General features: G+C 33.3%; 1 protein-coding gene across 1 annotated transcript; it reads left to right on the top strand.

Moving 5' to 3' along the window:
* The first annotated feature begins 499 nt into the window (after positions 1 to 499).
* LOC133985236 (receptor-type tyrosine-protein phosphatase C-like) lies at positions 500 to 21,480 on the top strand. The gene is made up of 8 exons (XM_062424833.1): positions 500 to 563; positions 4,417 to 4,542; positions 4,923 to 5,051; positions 5,142 to 5,288; positions 5,932 to 6,078; positions 7,385 to 7,596; positions 7,702 to 7,765; positions 21,368 to 21,480. The coding sequence occupies exons 1-8, from the start codon at positions 500 to 502 to the stop codon at positions 21,478 to 21,480; spliced, it is 1,002 nt and encodes a 333-aa protein (XP_062280817.1).
* Positions 21,481 to 22,009: the final 529 nt, after the last annotated feature.

Raw genomic sequence — 22,009 nt, 5'->3', positions numbered from 1 at the left:
ATTCAAGGATGGATTATTGCAATTCATTATTATCATGTTGCTCTAGCAAGTCTCAATAGACTCTCCAGCTCGTCCAGAATGCAGCTGCACATGTACTGACAAAAAGTAGGAATAGAGAGCATATTTCTCCCATTTTAGCTAGCTACGGCCATGTTTGTGACCTAATAATGCGTGGAAAAAGTCTGTGATTTAATTCCTTGTGTTTTCCAGGTGATAGTCAGAGTCCTGGAGGGCTGCGAGGGCTTCAGCAGGCACTCTGCTGATTTTAAAGATTTTTAAGAAAATGTAATTAAAAAATATTATGCAGATAGGATGCAGAAAAAGTACCACTGGCTTTGTTTGTTCTAAAACTAAAAGGGAACTTCACCACGAGATGTTGACACATGACTTGCTGTATATGGTTGACCATTGTGGTTGTGCACTTGTTGCTACATCTACATGCTTTTTATGATCTGAGTCCCCCACTCAAACCTACATTTGCACGCTGTAACTGTTGGATATGGCGGGTCTCTATCGTATTAAGATCCTGCTCCTCTGGGCTGGGATCTTTGGTGTGGCTGACTGTAAGTAACCTTTATTATTATTTTAAATAAAATATAAGGTCTGCATGAAGTAGTGTTAGTAACAAAACAGATGTAAAAGTGAAAGACAAATGCAATCCATGTACACCTTGGTGACTGTTGAAGACTCATCAGCCTTTAATAAATGCGCTGACCCATTAAATCTGAAGTCATGAGCCTGGACATTATTCTAGACTCAGACTTTTTAAAATCACACATAAAGAGGGGGACCACAGCAGTTTTCTTTCATTGAAGAAATATTGCAAAAGGGTACGGTTGCTCCAATCACAACAAGATGCTAAATAACTTGTTCATGGCTTTATTTCAAGTACATTAGACTATTTTCACCGGTGTTCTGAAACAATCCACTGATGAACTACGATTAATTCAGAGCTCTGCTGACAGGCTTTCAACTAGAACAAGAAAAAGAAAGCATATCACCCAAGATTTATGAAACCGGCGCTGGGTCCCAGTGTCTTTTAGGATTGATTTCAAAGTTATTTTACTTGTTTACAAGACTCTTAATGGTGTGGGACCAGTTTACATTACTACTTCTTGGTCGTTTTTTAATCTTTCTTGGCTTCTTAAATCCTCTGCTGCAGGTTATTAAAAATGTTTTTGAATAATTGAAAACGTACTTATTCAACATGACTTTTAACTAACCTTTGTTTCATTCTTCTTCTTTTTTTGGGACGTATTTTATTATTCTCACCTTCTTTTGTTTTATTTCTATCTTTCACTTATTCTATTGTTTTTAGTGCACTTGTTCTTGCTGCCTGTTTAGGTTTATTACTCATTTGTTATGAATAGTATTATTCATTATAATTACACTTTAATTTGCCTGTTTTTATTTATTCTTCATCTTTATTGGAAAGTAATTTTATCTACATCCCCTCCATTACAATGTTGCTATATAAATGAGGCTACTAGTACTTATTATTATGATTATGATGATGATTATTATTTTCATTAGTATTAGTAGTAGTTGTAGTAGTAGTAGTAGTAATATTCTGTTATTGAACATTCTTAAAATTCATGAAAGAACCAAACCAGTTTATCTAAAAAAATACTTTTTTTTAAATCCAAAATACATCGGACTAAACCTGCAAAAGTAAATATAGTTAAACATTTTACCAGATATATTGTATTGCATTGTATTTGTGATGTTTATATTGTTATATTCTAATTACTCAATTCATCCGTAGTTTCAACTACTTTATATAGTCCAGTGGTTCCCAACCTAAATTATCCCGACCAAATTACTACGTAGTAAACAGGTCAAAACTACAGTATATTCAATGATATATAATAAACATGTAATGTGCAGTTTTGTTTGAAAAGAAAATGTTGGCTAAGCAGTTTGAAAGTCAAAGCTCTCCCACCACAATCAACCTCTTATTAAATATTAATCACTATCTAGTCACTACATTCATGCAACTAATTGTCAAAAGCTATTTTCATTCACTTGTAACATTCAGCACCAATGCATGAAGTAGTGTGATGTTCATATAGTGCAAAGAATGGAAATGATGTTTTAATAAAACAAAACAAAGAACCTACAAAAAATCCCGATTTGTGATGTGTGTACATTTATATAATTCTGCATAGTTGTAGTTATCACATCTTCATTCATAATAAATGACAACCTGTCATTAAATGGGTATCATATTTAATGGGGATATTGTGTTCTATGTGCATTACAGAAGTAAGTTTTGTCATGTTTTTTTTTTTGTTTTTTTTGAAGCAGTGGCCTCTATTTTAATGACCCTTCAAAATTAGAAAGTAAACTACACACGATAACATGACAATTAGCTACATGATATACTAGTGATAAAGGGGGAAAAAAGTCAATTTACAATATTTCCGTACTAATATGCTTTTCAAATAATCTTTTTATTGTAGTCTTACTGTCATTTTTTATTTTGACACATTCACAAAAGTCTATTGTTTTCTTCTTTGCGCTCATTTCAGAAGCTTTTGTTTTGCCAAAGCATTATGAAGCTTGTATCACAATCTTTCCTGTACACTTATGCTCTTAAAAACTCAGCATGCTTGTTTACTGAGCGCCAACCACATCCCCTTTCCTGTACCTCTCACACCTCCGCTGATAACTACAGCCAGTTTAAATAGAAATGGATGTTTTAATAAAACAAAACAACGAACCTACAAAAACACCTGTTTGTGATGTGTGTATATTTATGTTATTGTGCATAGTAGTAGTAAACATACCTTCATTACATGTGTGTAAATCTCTTCCTTTTCTTTTTTAATACTAGTTCAAGATCAACCAGGTGAGTGACAAATACATTTCCTAATATATGACATGACAATATTACTGCATATAAGATCGAATCAAGTGAAAATACATACTTGTGTACTTCAGTGGTGGTAATAGGAGTATTATTCGGTGAAAGATCAGAAGGTATTTCACCATGTGTATACAATCTATAAATCTGCACTTCTGTTTGTGAAGCCATGAGCGTAACAGAAACTCCCTTTTTCCATTGAACACAGACTCATCACTGGCTTTGATTAACTGATATAAGTCTCTTTCAGTTTACCCCAGAACGTCTTCACACAGTAAACCTTAAACTTAGGCGTAACAAACTTAATGCTGTGGAACCTACTAACTATTGACCTCAGATTCATCACCTATGTAATATAAGATGGAAAACAAAACCCTCTTGACCATAATAATAAAAAAATGTATAGTTAGTTAATTTTTTATAGCGTATAATCTCAAAATGTCATTAGTTAATCAGCATTAATTGCATTTTTGATCACGTTTCTAGTATTTTTCATTTCACAACATGTTAATAACAAATGTATCTTGATCGGGAATCAAATCAATGCAAATAATGTTACTTCATGAACTTTAAGTGCAATGAGCCTGAAGTAACACAATGTCTACTGTACTTAAAAAATATAACTTGCATTAAACAGAAAAGACATATTACAACAACAGTGCGGTCTTGAGTTAGGAGACAACTTCAAAGTGCTTATCCTGTGAAATAAATTAAAGTTCAGTTTGTCACCATGAGAAGCAAACTGCTCTATAAAAGTGATGTCGCAGAGTCATTGTGATATTGTGTCTGTGCGCATTTTTGGTTTTCTTTGAATACAGATGTTGTTTCAACTCTCTCACCTGCATGCACTACCATACATTTAAACTCGTCTCCAGTAGTCAGCTCACCTTTCACCTCCTCAACTCCACACACCACAGCAACTCCTGCCGTGCCTTCACACACGCTAACAACCCACAAACATTCACTCATCGTGTCAATACCTTTCTCAAATGCCTCAACTCAGACATCATTAAACTACTGCATCTCGTAATCTGGCTGGTATTCAACCTCAGTTTTGCCACATTAGCGTTGCATATGTCATGATATTTTCCTGATATAGAATTTAGGCTTCATGTCAGTTAAGGATGTTGCAAAATAGAGAAATTCTGCCAGAATGTGACCTCCATGCTCTCTGTTCTTATATGGGATTGTTATAAGATGTGTTGTGAAAAAATATTCCGTAATCTAAAGGTAAATGGTTTACCTATAAAGTGTTTTAAATGACTGGAGTTGTTTAATGATTTGTTAATGGGTTTTTTGTATTTTTTATCCTTTTCTAATTTCATTTGAATGTGTGCTCCATCCCCACCAGGCCCTCCACCATGTGAGTATCAGTTTAAAAGATAATCTAATGTTTTTTAATGTTTCTCTCTTACTTTACAATGAATATGTTGAAAGTAGAGTAAACAAAATGATTCTCAGCATACACAGTATATCTGTATTGTTAAATGCATGTTATGTAGACCTTCTTTCATTAAGTTTTATATATGTGCTTTTTTTCTCTATTACAGCTGAATTTTTAAGTTCAATTCAAATACGTCAGACTAATCCTAAGGAACTTCCTGCAAACATAGAAGATAACTTACATCAGCTTTACCCAAGATGCACCAATCTCACCATTGATTACATCTGTTCTGGTAAGTGATGAGACTGAAAGAAGAGAGACTTTGTTTTTCAGCAACATTTTAATTTACATGGAAAAAAAGATCATTCAAATCTGCATTTCTATTGTTTTATATTAATAGTGTAGTAAAAGAGATGAAGATGTAGAGTGAAGTAATTTATGTAGGGGTAGAAATATAATTGATATATTTTCCTATTAACTATATTGACATAAATTGTGTCTTCCTGTATTAGAGGAAGGTGGTGGAGAGTTTTTGCTTTGTGAATCAGTTTTGAAAATAAAATTATTTTTTTGCTTTTAATGTCTAAATTTAAACTTTTTATAATTGATTTTTAACTTCTGAGGTAAAATATTAGTTGATGTTGAAATGTTGTGATCCTTCTGTCTCCTCAGGTTCTGGCAATAACTTCAAGAATTTGTCTGAGCTGGAGCCTTTCACAGACTACAACTGTACTGGTCAGATCAAGGAAAACAATGACACCATAAAAAACACGACTGCTATCCATGTCAGGGTTGACTGTGGTATGTTGATGAAATAATAACTTGTAATCTGAGATACTAATGATCAGAATAGTCGGCTCAGTGTTAAATATGTGTGATGTGTTTCAACAGATCTTCAAATTGAAAAGGTTGAACAAAATTCAACCAATACCTCCATTAATTTGAAATGGACAACAACCAGTCTGAACTGTGAAAAGGTCCTTCCTGAACTTGAGAATCTTTCATACGACTGCAGATGTCATCCTGAATATGAACAACGTAAGAATTTTCTTTTTTTTAAATTGTTTACATTTTAGACCAATGTACATCTTGTAGTTTTGTATTTTAACTTGCGCTCACATGACACACGAAACATACATTGTAGACATTTGAAACTTCCAGTGGCCTCTGGTATATCATTTTTCTTCTGTAATCACATTTTAGCACATTAGGGAAAGTAGATATAAATAAACTGAGATGAAACAAGTCACACTTTGGTGTAAAATATTAATCAAATTTCCACTAAATATGATACAGAAATAACACTGAAATGTCTTTAATTATGAGCTTATTTACCATTTTTCCATAGAAGAACATGCTGAGAAATTGTGATAAAAATTGTGATGTAAAAATATTGTACTGATTATTAGCTGGTTATTTATTTGATACAGTTTTTAAAAGTGTGATATAGGTAAATTTTCTGTCAGCCATGTAGTACATAGTGAATACAAAAATGTTACACTAAAGGATCTACAGTCACAGTGACACATTAATGATTTTGATATCTATGTTCTTGTCAGTTAATGAATAACTTCCCAAATGTTTCTTAACTTTAGGTTCAGTCTTTTCACATCTCTTTATATGTTCCTGTTGTTATTAAATCAAATACCAAAAACATCTAATGAAAACTAAACTGTTACAGTCACAGTTAACAAACAGCCACGAGGAGGAACATGTGAAGTTTCTGGACTGACACCATTCACCGACTATACCTGTACAGTCCAACCCACCTACAACAACAAGGATGTGCCCCAACCAACTGAAGTTAAACAGAAAACTGGTGTTGGAGGTGAGTAAACAGCAAACTGTCTTTGGAAAATATCAATTAACACTTATGAAGTTGTATATAATTCAAAAGGAGTTAAAAGGCGATTTATAATATAATGTACATAGTTGAATATTATGTCAAGATAACCATGAGCCAGTAAAAGTAACAGGTTTATTAACAGCACTGAAACTGTGAATATTTGGGGAGAAAACTGGTGTCACATAGAAAACACATATTTTACTACAGCTCCATTAAATTATGCTTAATATGGTTTCTAAATTTATCATGGCAATTTTGGGCATTGACTCAACACATGATTTGCTGTAATGAATGGTTAAGTTATTATTTAAGAACATTATTATAATCATAATTATAAAGGCAATTAATTCTACTCTATCATTACAATAATGATAATTAGGAATTTTGTATTTGTTCTCTAATTTTATTAAATGGTGATAAATAGTGATAGTTAGACAACATTTCATTCCCTGATAACAATATCAATACTATTGATAATACCAACATATAATAGACTGTATATTATATAAGAAAATGCCAATGCCATCCAAACCATTACAATTAACTTCATAGTGTAAGTCTGATCATAACTGAAATAAGAGACAGTTTTTTCTCAGTGGCTCAGTGGGCAGAAATCTACAAGCTTTAGTTAGCCCTGAGCTTTTAATAAATGAAGTACATCTGCTGTGGAGTACAAACTCTGGTTCAGGGTCTAAGGATAGAGGACTTTATGTTGCTGTACTGACTGTTGAGCCCCTTCAGGGAAATCTTTGATATTGGGTCATACAAATAAATGGACTTGATTTGAAATTGACACTGTAGTAATAATAAACATTCACATTTTAAATTATAATCGAATAATAATAATAAAACAATTATTATTACTTTTTCTCAATTTTTAAACTTCTGCCCTCTGACAGCCTCATGTTAAGATTCACCTTCTTCACGTTTGACATTCAGTCAGTCGGACAAATGACGACCTGTGACTGTGACAGTCCAACAACCCCACTGAGTATCAGACACTCTGATTAACCATACTCCTCACACAGCTCCAGTCAACACATAACAGCTGTGTGGGATAAATGAAATAAGAAAAAGTTAAATTTTTAAAGTAATTTTAAAATTAAAATTCCGTTATTTATCATTTAAAGAAAGAATAAGGAAATACTGATGCTCATGACAATCAATACAGTAACAATAATGACTTTATTCAGTGTTAAAACAGCTGGTATTTTAACTCAACAATCACTTTAACTGTGAATAAGCATAAAGGGTTGCATCTGAAGGATTTTTTTTCACTCTCTTACAGTACCAGACGATGTTGGCACGTTGAAGCCAAGTTTCCCAGAGCATAACGTGATCAAAGTAACCTGTCCTACTGTGAAAAATTTCTTTGGGCCTAAAACCATACACATTGCAAATCTTACTTATGGTGGGGTCATTCAGAGATCACAAAACAATAGCAAAAAATGTGAATTTGAATTCAAAGATCTAAGCTACTCTACGTATTATGTAGTGGAGGTTTGTATGATTCTACTTTTTGATTTAACAATGTTATTCAGTTTATTCCTCATACTTATATGAGTCACATAGTTCCTAAGTTAAAGGGTTGTTCTGTCTTTTCAGGTGGTCGCTTTCAACGGACACTTTTCCAGCAAAACCGTCAGCAGTAAAACAGTTAGCACTCTCTGTATGTGTGGTCTTAATTCATTTCACAAGTTGCTCACAGTAAACATTTCATCCAGATATACCTTACATGTTGTTATCGTTGGTATTAACGCTATTTCTTTGATTTTATTGTTTTTTGGCATCATAACCATCATTCTGCAGACAATGACAAAGCTGTTATTAGTTTTCTGGTATTCTTCATCATATGTGTGGTGATGGTTCCGGTGTTCTACAAGATAAAGATCTACATGAAGAAAAGCAGAAGCTCCCAGTAAGGATATTTATTGATCTTATCTCCTGCATCAGTTTGATGCCACGTTGCATTTGGTCACTTTTACAGTTATGAGTTTTCATTTCCTGTACAGTAGTTATTGCTGTTTAAGCTGAAATAAATTCCTTGATCACATTTATAACAACATTTTCACAACGTTTTTTCTCCACAGGGATGTGAATGAAGCTGTGACGCTTGAGTCAACAGCAAGTGAGTAAACTTAAGCTGTTCTGTTCTTCCTTCATTAGTCTTAGAATATGTAGCAAACAGCAATTACTACAAATGATTGATGTTTTTTTCTTTTAGCTGTCAGGTTATTAGATCACTTGTTAATGGTAGAAAGATCATTAATTAGTAATAATGTATTGTTTATTGTATTACAGTAACTTTTAATATATAACGCAGTTTTAAAGTCACTTCGACAACAACTTTTTTCATAGTCTGAAGTGCGTTGCAGTTTGATGAGTACCCACTAAGTTGTAGTATTTCCTTTTTTTCTTATTCTCTATTGTAGTTTATGCTAATGTACCCCAATGGCAGCATAACGAAAATCAATGAACGCAGGCCTGACGGAGCTGCCAATCAAATCATCATTTTTCTGAGCCTTTTAAAATGTGAACAGTGGCACTCAGAATTGATAATGGCTTTCTTAACTCTGTTCTGCTTGCTTTAACTGATTGTGTTTTTTGTTCTCAATTCATTTGCTTATACAGATACTTTTGTTTTAATGCACACTTTTAAATCTTCCTGTATAGCATGGATTATATTATTATTATTGTAACTTGTGTTTTAGTGTTCTATTGTGATAATATTGTCCATTAATATTCCAATGACAAGTTTTACACATGCCAATCAACACCAGCTAAACAAAAGTAAAGCAGCAGCACGTAGATTTCACCTCCAGGAAATGAATGTTACAAGTAGAGTTTGCAGTTGTATGTTGTGGTGTATGATATATCCTATTATGTTTTTAAACAGATGCCATTTTTTGTATGTGTGTTTTTGAGCAACGTATAACATTTTTGTATTTTCAATTACTCTTATTAAACATTATAATAAAAATCAAATTGTAAACATACAATTTTATAGTGACTTGTTCAGAGCTCACTATTCTAACAATAAACAATAAAGATTTTTATGTTTCCCCCCAATGACACTGAAGCTTGTAGTTCAAATATTACAAGATCCTTTTTAGTTCTCCTTCACCTATAAATCAGAAGTCCTGCATTTACCCCCAAAACTGGAGAAAACTGTGATTATTCTTTATATTCACTGGTGTCTCCATAATTAACAGTTATACAGTCGTTTTTTTTAACGGTGCTTAGGGTTAGGGTTAGGAAAGATAAGGAAATATTTGATGAGGTATTTGTGTTCAGATAGACATCTCTAGTATGTGTCAATTTAAGTGTTCTTATTATCAGTCTGGATTATGTTCTCAGTAGAAAAGTGACAGCATACCCTGGTAGCGTACTGGTTAACATGCACGCTACAAAACCGCAACAACTGTGGTTCGATTCTAGCAGCAGACCTTTGATACATGTCACCTCCACATCTCTCTCCCGTTTGTTTCCTGTCTGCTCTCAACTGATGCGACTATAAAGGCTTAAAAATGGCCCTAAAATATTATTTAAAAGAAATGAGTTACGGAAAATGGAAGTTCTACAGAGATACTGTCGTATGCCCAAACAAAAGACAACTGGCCTGAAACAGCTGTCATGGTTTCTTTGTATTGATCGGGATTGGTTTCTGGTGTGTTACCATGTGAGTGTGTGCACACATTTTGTGACTGTTTGAATATTTGGACGAGGCAACTGGAAGTTAGCCGACTCGACCAGGGGAAGTCTGGTCTGCTGGATTATGGACCCAACAATTAGATCAGAAGTTTGAGACACAGCTGGGTAATTTCTTTAAAGCTGGAAGCCTGGTTTTTGGTTTCATGTGCCACTGAACAACTTTCATAGTACTGAGGCTTTAGCTATCAGGTTCTTCTCATGTGGAACCATCTTCCAGTTTTGGTCCAGAGGTCAGACTCTGGTGCTATATAAATAATAAATTAAAAAACATTTTTTAAAGATAACAGCAACATGGCAGGAGACATTCACAATTGTCAATCATAGTAAATCAATGGTATACAGGTAGTCACGTGACAACTTGTGACTGTAGTGAGCAATAAAGTGGAGCACAGGGCACTGAATAAACACTGTTGAAAGACTGTGTAATATGTTTACTGTCATACAAGAGAAAACGTCCCTTTTTCTGCAACATGACAGCTGCTCACCTGCTATTCTTCATTGCAGAGTTGGTCTGGACAATTACAAAGCTAGTTACCAGCTACGAGCCAGGGTGAAGGAAAGGAAAGGGCCTAGTTCCAGAGGTCTCCTAACTGTGGATTGGACCCACATATCTGGAAAGGTCAATATTCATGTTTGTCAAAAGTTGTTACTCAAGTTTATGTATCAAAATCTGAATACAAGTCTATTTGTAACCTAATAATGTGTGGAAAAAGTCTGTGATTTAGTTCTTGGAGAGCTGCAAGGTCTTCAGCAGGTTCTCTACAGAAAAGGCCATGCAATTTAGGTAAAAGATTGTATTAAAATCTGTAATTAAAAGACTTGGTGAGTGACTTTTTTAAAAATGTTTGGGATGAAATGGAACGATTGTGAGCTCAGCATATCACCCCACGTCAGGGAGAGCAAATCATTGCTGCCAGGTCTCAAAATCTGATGGGAAGGTTTAAACCACAGGTGTGGAGGCTGGTATAGCAGAAGATGAAACATTGTCTTGATTAAACGAAAAAAATGTTTAATGATTTTTAAGTAAATCTTAAAAAAACATTTAATTATAAGATTAAAAATTAATTAAATGACAGGGATGCTGAAAAAGTATTCCTGGATTTGTTTGTTCTAAAACTGAAAAGGCGACTTCACCACGAGAGATGACTTCTAACAGTTGTAATGTGAGTAATTTATTTAAATAATGTTTGCTTGGGAAGATAGTAATTTTGTGTTCAAAGAAAGAAATGTTCACACATGACTTGCTGTTTATAGTTGATCACTGTGGTTGTGCACTTGTTGCTGCATCTACATGCTTTTTATAATCTGAGTCCCCCACCCAAACCTACATTCACATGCTGTAACTGTATCAAGATCCTGCTCCTCTGGGCTGAGATCGTTGGCGATTTATATTGCAAAAGGGTACACTACCATATGAGAGATGCAAACTCTGTGAACATTTTTAAATGATAATTTAAAAAACTTTAAAAAAAATGTTATTACATATTTTATTGTTCTTATACCTTCCATTGATTTATTTCTATCTTTCACTTATTGTATTGTTCTTAGTGCACCTGTTCTTGCTGCCTGTTGAGGTTTACTATTTATTTGATTTACAGTATTTTCACTTTATTACACTTAATTACTCTTTAATTTGCCTCTTTTTATTTATTTTCTTGTTCCTTCAAGTAATTTGAGCTACATCCCTTGCGTGAAAGTTGTTTTTTTTCTTTTTAACAAAATACATTGGACTAAACTTGCAAAAGTAAACATAGTTAAAAATGTTACCTGATATATTGTATTGCATTGGAATGTAACATGATACACATCAGAAATACAATTAAACAATTTATCCGTAGTTTCAACTACTTTATATAGTCCAGTGGTTCCCAACCTAAGGTAACCTGACTAAATTACTACGTAGTAAACAGGTCAAAACTACAGTATATTGAATAATATATAATAAAAATGTAATGTGCAGTTTTGTTTGAAAAGAAAATGTTGGCTAAGCAGTATGAAACTCAATCCTCTCCCACCACAATCAACCTCTTGCCAAATTGTATTCACTATTTAAGTCCTATATTTATGCAACTCATTTGCGAATGTTACCTTTTCATTCACTTGTAACATTCAGCACTAATGCATGAAGTAGTGTGATTTTCATATTGTGCAAAGAAATGTATATATTTTAAAAATATTTCTTTTTTTATTTCTTGCAATTGTCCCTATTTCTTTCAGTCCTAATTTAACCAGTTAAATAAACTTTCACCTTCTAATTACAGGATGGTCCCAGTGATCATAGAGTACATAATGTTTCATCATATTACTTTTGTTCATATTGCTTAATTCTGTATTTTTAAAATGGGGAGAAAAACCCTAAGTGTGCATGTTTATTTATAGTGTGCGCAAACCACATTCTCTTTCCTGTACCTTTCACACTTCTGCTGATATCGCTGCAAAGCTACAGTCACTTTAGATGGAAATTGATGTTTTAATAAAACAAAATAAATAACGTAACACATCCTTGTTTGTGATGTGTGTATATTTGTTATTCTGCATAGCAGTAGTAAACACACTTTAATTACATGTGTGTAAATCTCTTTTCTTTTATGTTGTTCAAGGTCAACATGTACCAGGTGAGTGACTGAAAATAAATGGTCTTAATACATAACATACAGTTGTAATTCTAATGTCCGTAACTACTTCTACCTTCAGCTGTGCCATACTTTCACCTGAGCTTCCACTTATCTCAAATTCAGCAGTAACAGGTTTAATAACTGCACTGAAACTGTGAATATTTGGGCAGAAAACTGATGTGACATAGAAAACACATATTTTACTACAGCACCATTAAAATATGCTTAATATGGTTTCTAAATTTATCATGGCAATTTTGGGCATTGACTCAACACAAGATTTACTGTAATGAATTGTTTAGTTTTTATTCAAGAAAATTATATTAATCATCATTATAAATGCAATTAATGATGGTAATTGATAATAATCATATAATGTTTTCAAAGGAAGAAATGTTCACAAATGACTTGCTATTTATAGATGACCACTGTGGTTGTTAACTTGTTGCTACATCTACGTGCTCTTTATCCCCCACTCAAACCTACATTCACACGCTGTAACTGTTGGATATGGCGGGTCTCTATCGTATCAAGGTCCTGCTCCTCTGGGCTGGGATCTTTGGTGTGGCTGACTGTAAGTAACCTTCAGTATTAATTTTAAATAAAATATAAGGTCTGGATGAAGTAGTGTTAGTAACAAAACAGATGTAAAAGTGAAAGAGAAATGCAATCCATGTAGACCTTGGTGACTGTTGAAGACTCATCAGCCTTTAATAAATGCGCTGACCTATTAAATCAGAAGTCATGAGCCTGGACATTATTCTAGACTCAGACTTTTTTAAATCACACATAAAGAGGGGGACCACAGCAGTTTTCTTTCATTGAAGAAATATTGCAAAAGGGTACGATTGCTCCTATCACAACAAGATGCTGAATAACTTGTTCATGGGTTTATTTCAAGTACATTAGACTATTTTCACCGGTGTTCTGAAACAATCCACTGATGAACTACGATTAATTCAGAGCTCTGCTGACAGGCTTTCAACTAGAACAAGAAAAAGAGAGCATATAACCCAAGATTTATGAAAAAAACGGCGCTGGGTCCCGGTGTCTTTTAGGATTAATTTCAAAGTTATTTTACTTGTTTACAGTTTAAATTATTACTTCTTGGTCGTTGTTTTTATCCTTCATGGCTACTTAGATCCTCTGCTGCAGGTTTACACAAATAAGAAAATTGGTAGCTCAGCTTTTCTTAACTACACACTACACTACAGAAGCTCTGTGAAATTTTGGAATAATTGAAAACTTACTTATTCAACAAGACTTTTAATTAATTAACTTTTAATTAATTAATTAATTAATTTAATTAACCTTTGTTTCATTCTCTCTCTTTTTTGGAAGTATTTTATTATTCTTACCTTCCTTTGTTTTGAGGCCTTTGAGGCTACTAATTCTTATTATTATCATTAGTATTAGTAGTAGTTGTAGTAGTAGTAATATTCTGTTATTGAACAGGAACATAACCAGTTTATCTGAAAAATACTTTTTTTTAAACCAAAATACATCGGACTAAACCTGCAAAAGTAAATATAGTAAAAAATATTACCTGATATATTGTATTGCATTGTATTTGTGATGTTTATATTGTTATATTCTAATTACTCAATTCATTTATATAGTCCAGTGGTTCCCAACCTAAAGTAACCCGGCCAAATTACTACGTAGTAAACAGGTCAAAACTACAGTATATTCAATGATATATAATAAAAATGTAATGTGCAGTTTTGTTTGAAAAGAAAATGTTGGCCAAGCAGTTTGAAAGTCAATCCTCTCCCACCACAATCATCTAATCACTACATTCATGCAACTAATTGTCAAAAGCTATTTTCATTCACTTGTAACATTCAGCACCAATGCATGAAGTAGTGTGATGTTCATATAGTGCAAAGAATGGAAATGATGTTTTAATAAAACAAAACAAAGAACCTACAAAAATCCCGATTTGTGATGTGTGTATATTTATATAATTCTTCATAGTTGTAGTTATAACATCATCATTCATAAAAAATGACAACCTGTCATTAAATGGGTATCATATTTAATGGGGATATTGTGTTCTATGTGCATTACAGAAGTAAGTTTTGTTTTTTTTGTTTTTGAAACGGTGTCCTCCATTTTAATGACCCTTCACAATTAGAAAGTAAACTAAACACGATAATTTACAATATTTCCTAACTCATGCTTTTTAAATAATCTTTTTGTTGTAGTGTTACTGTCATTTTTTATTTTGACACATTCACACAAGTCTATAGTTTTCTTCTTTGTGCTCATTTTAGAAGCTTTTGTTTTGCCAAAGCATTATGAAGCTTGTATCACAATCTTTCCTGTACACTTATGTTCTTAAAAACTCAGCATGCTTGTTTACTGAGCGCCAACCACATCCCCTTTCCTGTACCTCTCACACCTCCGCTGATAACACTGCAAAGCTACAGCCAGTTTAAATAGAAATGGATGTTTTAATAAAACAAAACAAAGAACCTACAAAAATCTCTGTTTGTGATGTGTGTATATTTATGTTATTGTGCATAGTAGTAGTGAACACACATTCATTACATGTGTGTGAATCTCTTTCTCTTTTTTTATTCCAGGTCAAGATTCAACAGGTGAGTGACAAATACATTTCCTAATATATGACATTCAGTTGTAATTCTAATGTTCGTTACTATTTCTACCATCAGCTGTGCTTTACCATGTGCCACAGATTCACCCGAGCCTCCATTTACCTGAAACTCACTTTTCAATATCTCGTCTCTTCATTTTCATAGCAGCACCAAAATTCTAAATTATATGAAACCTTTTAATAGTAATTATGTATTCTTTGCACAAAAAGTGGCATGAGTATGTTTTCTCAATTTCACAAACCTGCTAATTATAATTAATTAAAAAAGTATTTATTGTTAATTGTTATTATTAAAACTTCATTTGTATAGCTATTTTTATACCAAATATGCAGCTCAAACTTCTTGACAGCAAATGAAATTACAAACAAGTGCAAAAAGTGCTTCACATGAAAAAGACATAAAATGAACATTAAAAACATGTCAATGAACATAAGATGGAACATAAAACCCAACTGACAATATTACTGCATATAAGATACAATCAAGTGAAAATACATACATGTACTTCAGTGGTGGTAATAGGAGAATTATTCAGTGAAAGATCAGAAGGTATTTCACCATGTGTATACAATCTATAAATCTGCTCTTCTGTCTCTGAAGCCATGAGCGTAACAGAAACTCCCTCTTTCCATTGAACACAGACTCATCACTGGCTTTGATTAACTGATATAAGTCTCTTTCAGCTTACCCCAGAACATCTTCACACAGTAAACCTTAAGCTTAGGCGTGACAAACTTGAAGCTGTGGAACCTACTAACTATTGACCTCAGAGTCATCCCCTATGTGATATAAGACAGAAAATAAAAAACCCTCATGACCATAATGATAAAAACAATTAATAATTAATAATTTTTTTATAGCGTATAATCTCAGAATTGTATTAGTTAATCACAATTAATTGCATTTTTGATCACATGTTTAAAATGCTAGTATTTTTCATTTCACAACATGTTAATAACAAATGTATCTTGATCGGGAATCAAATCAATGCAAATAATGTTACTTCAGTTTGTCACCATGAGAAGCAAACTGCTCTATAAAAGTGATGTCGGAGAGTCATTGTGATATTGTGTCTGTGTTGATTTTTGGTATTCTTTGAATACAGATGTTGTTTCAACTCTCTCACCTGCATGAACTACCATACATTTAAACTTGTCTCCAGTAGTCAGCTCACCTTTCACCTCCTCAACTCCACACACCACAGCAACTCCTGACGTGCCTTCAGACACGCTAACAACCCACAAACATTCACTCATTGTGTCAATACTTTTCTCAAACGCCTCAACTCAGACATCATTCAACTACTGCATCTCGTAATCTGGCTGGTATTCAACCTCATTTTTGCCACATTAGCGTTGCATATGTCATGATAACTTCTATATCATGATATTTTCCTGATATAGAAGTTAGGCTTCATGTCAGTTAAGGCTGTTGCAAAATAGAACATTTCTGCCAGAATGTGACCTCCATGCTCTCTGTTCTTATATGGGATTGTTATAAGATGTGTTGTGCATAGACTCGCATTGTCAATAAAAACATACTCTGTAATCTAAAGGTAAATGGTTTCCCTTTAAAGTGTTTTAAATGACTGGAGTTGTTTAATGATTTGTTAATGGGTTTTTTTGTATTTTTTATTCTTTTCTAATTTCATTTGAATGTGTGCTCCATCCCCACCAGGCCCTCCACCATGTGAGTATCAGTTTAAAAGATAATCTAATGTTTTTTAATGTTTCTCTCTTACTTTACAATGAATATGTTGAAAGTAGAGTAAACAAAATGATTCTCAGCATACATATGAACATTTTCAACATCTACATGAACAAAATTAAAACAAATGGAAGGTGGATCATCTAACTAACAGGTTTTACTGTGTATTGTTTGTGCAGGTTCATACACTGTTACACCTTTCAAGACTGGGTTCCAGATCAACTTTCAAAACTCTCCCCTTGGCAACTACACCATCCATGTTAAAGAAAAAGGCCAAAATGAGACTGGAAACAATTTTTTTCAGGACGCCAATCAAAGCTCACTGTATAACATCAGCAACCTGAAGCCCTGTACCGACTACGAGCATGATGTGGCATTTAGTAATGCTGGTAGAGAGACACCCTGTGTGCCGCTCCGTAATGAAAATACAAAGATGACAAACCCAATGAGTGAGTAAAAATAATTCATATGATTATATATATATATATATATATATCATATTTTATTTTTCTTCTGACTTAGAAATGAGTGAAAATGTGAGAAACATTTGTGCATCACTTCTTTATTTCAGATGATGAAGACATTAAACCTGTCAGCTGCGACCCTGGATATCTTTGTTTCAACACTGACTGGAACATCGTCTCTGAGCAAATAACTGCAAATAATATTAAAGCCCAAGTGATGCCATGCCCAAGTGACAATAAAGCCTTCTGTATCAAACCTGGTTTCAATGACATTTGCACAGATTTGACGACAACGTTCAAACAGTGTGGGAAGTCTTCCTTTGATTTAAGCAAACACATCAGAGCTGGTATGTAAAACATAGTCTACCTGTATTGTTAAATGCATGCTATGTAGACCTTCTTTCATTAAGTTTTATATATGCGCTTTCTTTCTCTATTACAGCTGAATTTTTAAGTTCAAGTGAAATAAAGCTGACTCCTCCCAATGGACTTCCTGCAAACATAGAAGCAAATTTAAACGAGATTTACCCAAACTGCAACAGTCTCACCATTGATTACATCTGTTCTGGTAAGTGATGAGACTGTTAGCAGAGAGACTTTATTTTAATACAGTATTTTAAACCAGTTTACATGGAAAAAAAGATAATTAAAATCTACATTTGCAGATGTTGTACTCATAATACTGTTTTGTACTCATGTTGTAGTAAAGGAGATTAAGATGTAGAGTGAAGTAATTTATGCAGGGGTAGAAAACCAAATTTTCCTATGAACTGTTTTGACATAAATTGAGTTTTTGCTTTGTGCGCTCTGTGGATCAGTTTGGAAAATAATATTATTTTTTGCTTTTAATGTCTAACTAAACTTTTTATAATTGATTTTAACTACTGAGGTAAAATATTAGTTGATGGTGAAATGTTGTGATCCTTCTGTCTCCTCAGATTCTGGCAATAACTTCAAGAATTTGTCTGAGCTGGAGCCTTTCACAGACTACAACTGTATTGGTCAGATCAAGGAAAACAATGACACCATAAAAGACACGACTGCTATCCATGTCAGGGTTGACTGTGGTATGTTGTTGAAATGATAACTTGTAATCTGAGATACTAATGATCAAATTAGTCAACTCAGTGTTAAAGATGTGTGATGTGTTTCAACAGATCTTCGAATTGAAAATAAAAAAACAACATCAACCAATACCTCCATTAATTTGAGCTGGACAACAACCAGTTGGAACTGTGAAAAGGTCCTTCCTGAACTTGAGAAGCTTTCATACGACTGCAGATGTCATCCTGACAATTGGAAACATGGTCAGAAATCTGGACAACGTAAGAAAATTAAAAAATATATATTTTACATTTTAGACCAGTATACATCTTGTAGTTTTGTATTTTTACTTCCACTCACATGACACATGAGACATACAATATAAACATTTGAAACTTCCAGTGGCCTCTGGTATATCATTTTTCTTCTGTGCTCACATTTTAGCACGTTTAGGGACAGTAGATATAAATAAACTGAAAAGAAACAACAAGTCACATTTTGGTGTAAAATATTAATTAAATTTCCATTAAATGTGAAACAGAAATAACACTGAAATTACTTTAATTATGAACTTATTTACCATTTTTCCATAGAAGAACATGCTGAGAAATTGTGATTACAGCTAAAATTATTGTACTGAATGTTAATGATTAGCTGGTTATTTATTTAACATCGTTTTTTAAAAGTGTGATATAAGTCAATTTTCTGTTGGCCATGTCGTACATAGCGAATACAAAAATGTTACACTAAAGGATCTACAGTCACAGTGACACATTAATGATTTTGATATCTATGTTCTTGTCAGTTAATGAGTAACTTCACAAATGTTTCTTAACTTTAGGTTCAGTCTTTTCACATCTCTTTATATGTTCCTGTTGTTATTAAATCAAATACCAAAAACAGCTAATGAAAACTAAACTGTTACAGTCACAGTTAACAAACAGCCACGAGGAGGAACATGTGAAGTTTCTGGACTGACACCATTCACCGACTATACCTGTACAGTCCAACCCACCTACAACAACCAGCTTGTGTCCCAACCAACTGTAGTTACAAAGAAAACTGGTGTTGGAGGTGAGTAAACAGCAAACTGTCTTTGGAAAATATCAATTAACACTTATGAAGTTGTATATAGTTCAAAAGGAGTTAAAAGGCAATTTATCATATAATGTACATAGTTGAATATTATGTCAAGATAACCATGAGCCAGTAAAAGTAACAGGTTTAATAACAGCAGTGAAACTGTGAATATTTGGGGAGAAAACTGGTGTCACATAGAAAACACATATTTTACTACATCTCCATCAAAATATGCTTAATATGGTTTCTAAATTTATCATGGCAATTTTGGGCATTGACTCAACACACGATTTACTGTAATGAATGGTTAAGTTATTATTTAAGAACATTGTAATAATAATAATTATAAAGGCAATTAATCCTACTCTATCATTACAATAATGATAATTAGGAATTTTGTATTTTTTTCTCTAATTTTATTAAATGGTGATAAATACTGATAGTTAGACAACATTTCATTCCCTGATAACAATATCAATACTACTGATAATACCAACATATAATAGACTGTATATTATATAAGCAAATGCCAATGCCATCCAAACCATTACAATTAACTTCATAATGTAAGTATGATCATAACTAAAATAGGAGCCATGTACAAAACATAAATATACAGTAATTATAAGCCTCAAATTCCAACAACAAACAACAACAGTGTTTATTCTCTGAGTTTATTCTCAGTGGGCAGAAATCTACAAGCTTTAGTTAGTCCTGTACTGTTAATAAATGAAGTACATCTGCTGTGGAGTACAAACTCTGGTTCAGGGTCTAAGGATAGAGGACTTTATGTTGCTGTACTGACTGTTGAGCCCCTTCAGGGAAATCTTTGATATTGGGTCATACAAATAAATTGACTTGATTTGAAATTGACACTGTAGTAATAATAAACCTTCACATTTTAAATTATAATCGAATAATAATAAAACAATCAAAGTAAACGATGTGATCTAAGTACTCCTACACCTTACAGTTGTACAACAGGCCACAACATATATTGATAAAGGATGAGGGTTATAATTCACTCTATATCACAGTCTCAACAGAAGCTATCTTCATGTGTTTATATCTCTGTCTTCGAAAAAGTAGTTTCTCAATTTTTAAACTTCTGCCCTCTGACAGCCTCATGTTAAGATTCACCTTCTTCACGTTTGGCATTCAGTCAGTCGGACAAATGACGACCTGTGCCTGTGACAGTCCAACAACCCCACTGAGTATCAGACACTCTGAGTAACCATACTCCTCACACAGCTCCAGTCAACACATAACAGCTGTGTGGGATAAATGAAATAAGAAAAAGTTAAATTTTTAAAGTCAAAATTAAAATTCAGTTATTTATCATTTAAAGAAAGAATAAGGAAATACTGATGCTCATGACAATCAATACAGTAACAATAATGACTTTAATCAGTGTTAAAACAGCTGGTATTTTAAACTCAACAATCACTTTAACTGTGAATAAGCATAAAGGGTTGCATCTGAAGGATTTTTTTTCACTCTCTTACAGTACCAGCAGATGTTGGCACGTTGAAGACAAGTGTCCCAGAGCATAACGTTATCAAAGTAACCTGTCCTACTGTAACAAATTTCTTTGGGCCTGAAAAAATATACATTGCAAATCTTACTAATGGTGGGGTCATTCAGAAATCACAAAACAATCACAAAAAATGTGATTTTGTGTTCAAAGATCTAAGCTACTCTACAGAGTATAAAGTGGAGGTTTGTATGATTCTACTTTTTGATTTAACAATGTTATTCAGTTTATTCCTCATACTTATATGATTCACATAGTTCCTAAGTTAAAGGGTTGCTCTGTCTTTTCAGGTGGTCGCTTACAACGGACACTTTTCCAGCAAAAACGTCAGGAGTCAAACAGTTAGCACTCTCTGTATGTGTGGTCTTAATTAATTTTAGAAGTTGCTCAGATTAAACATTTCATTCAGACATACCATACATGTTGTTATCGTTGGTATTAACCCTAGTTCTTTGATTTTATTGTTTTTTTGTCATCATAACCATCATTCTGCAGACAATGACAAAGCTGTTATTGGTTTTCTGGTATTCTTCATCATATGTGTGGTGATGGTTCCGGTGTTCTACAAGATAAAGATCTACATGAAGAAAAGCAGAAGCTCCCAGTAAGGATATTTATTGATCTTATCTCCTGCACCAGTTTGATGCCACGTTGCATTTGGTCACTTTTACAGTTATGAGTTTTCATTTCCTGTACAGTAGTTATTGCTGTTTAAGCTGAAATAAATTCCTTGATCACATTTATAACAACATTTTCACAACGTTTTTTCTCCACAGGGATGTGAATGAAGCTGTGACGCTTGAGTCAACAGCAAGTGAGTAAACTTAAGCTGTTCTGTTCTTCCTTCATTAGTCTTAGAATATGTAGCAAACAGCAATTACTACAAATGATTGATGTTTTTTTCTTTTAGCTGTCAGGTTATTAGATCACTTGTTAATGGTAGAAAGATCATTAATTAGTAATAATGTATTGTTTATTGTATTACAGTAACTTTTAATATATAACGCAGTTTTAAAGTCACTTCGACAACAACTTTTTTCATAGTCTGAAGTGCGTTGCAGTTTGATGAGTACCCACTAAGTTGTAGTATTTCCTTTTTTTCTTATTCTCTATTGTAGTTTATGCTAATGTACCCCA

Source organism: Scomber scombrus, chromosome 8 (genome assembly GCF_963691925.1).
Source record: "Scomber scombrus chromosome 8, fScoSco1.1, whole genome shotgun sequence".
NCBI classification, from domain to species: domain Eukaryota; kingdom Metazoa; phylum Chordata; class Actinopteri; order Scombriformes; family Scombridae; genus Scomber; species Scomber scombrus.
Note: the sequence above shows the minus strand (reverse complement) of the source record. Positions and strands in the feature narration are given on the sequence as shown.

Excerpts from the sequence above, each read along its gene's own strand:
- LOC133985236 (XM_062424833.1), top strand. The coding sequence starts at position 500 with ATGGCGGGTCTCTATCGTATTAAGATCCTGCTCCTCTGGGCTGGGATC. Across the intron at positions 6,079-7,384 it reads ACAGAAAACTGGTGTTGGAG|TACCAGACGATGTTGGCACG; the intron begins GTGAGTAAACAG and ends ACTCTCTTACAG. Across the intron at positions 7,766-21,367 it reads TAAAACAGTTAGCACTCTCT|ACAATGACAAAGCTGTTATT; the intron begins GTATGTGTGGTC and ends ATCATTCTGCAG.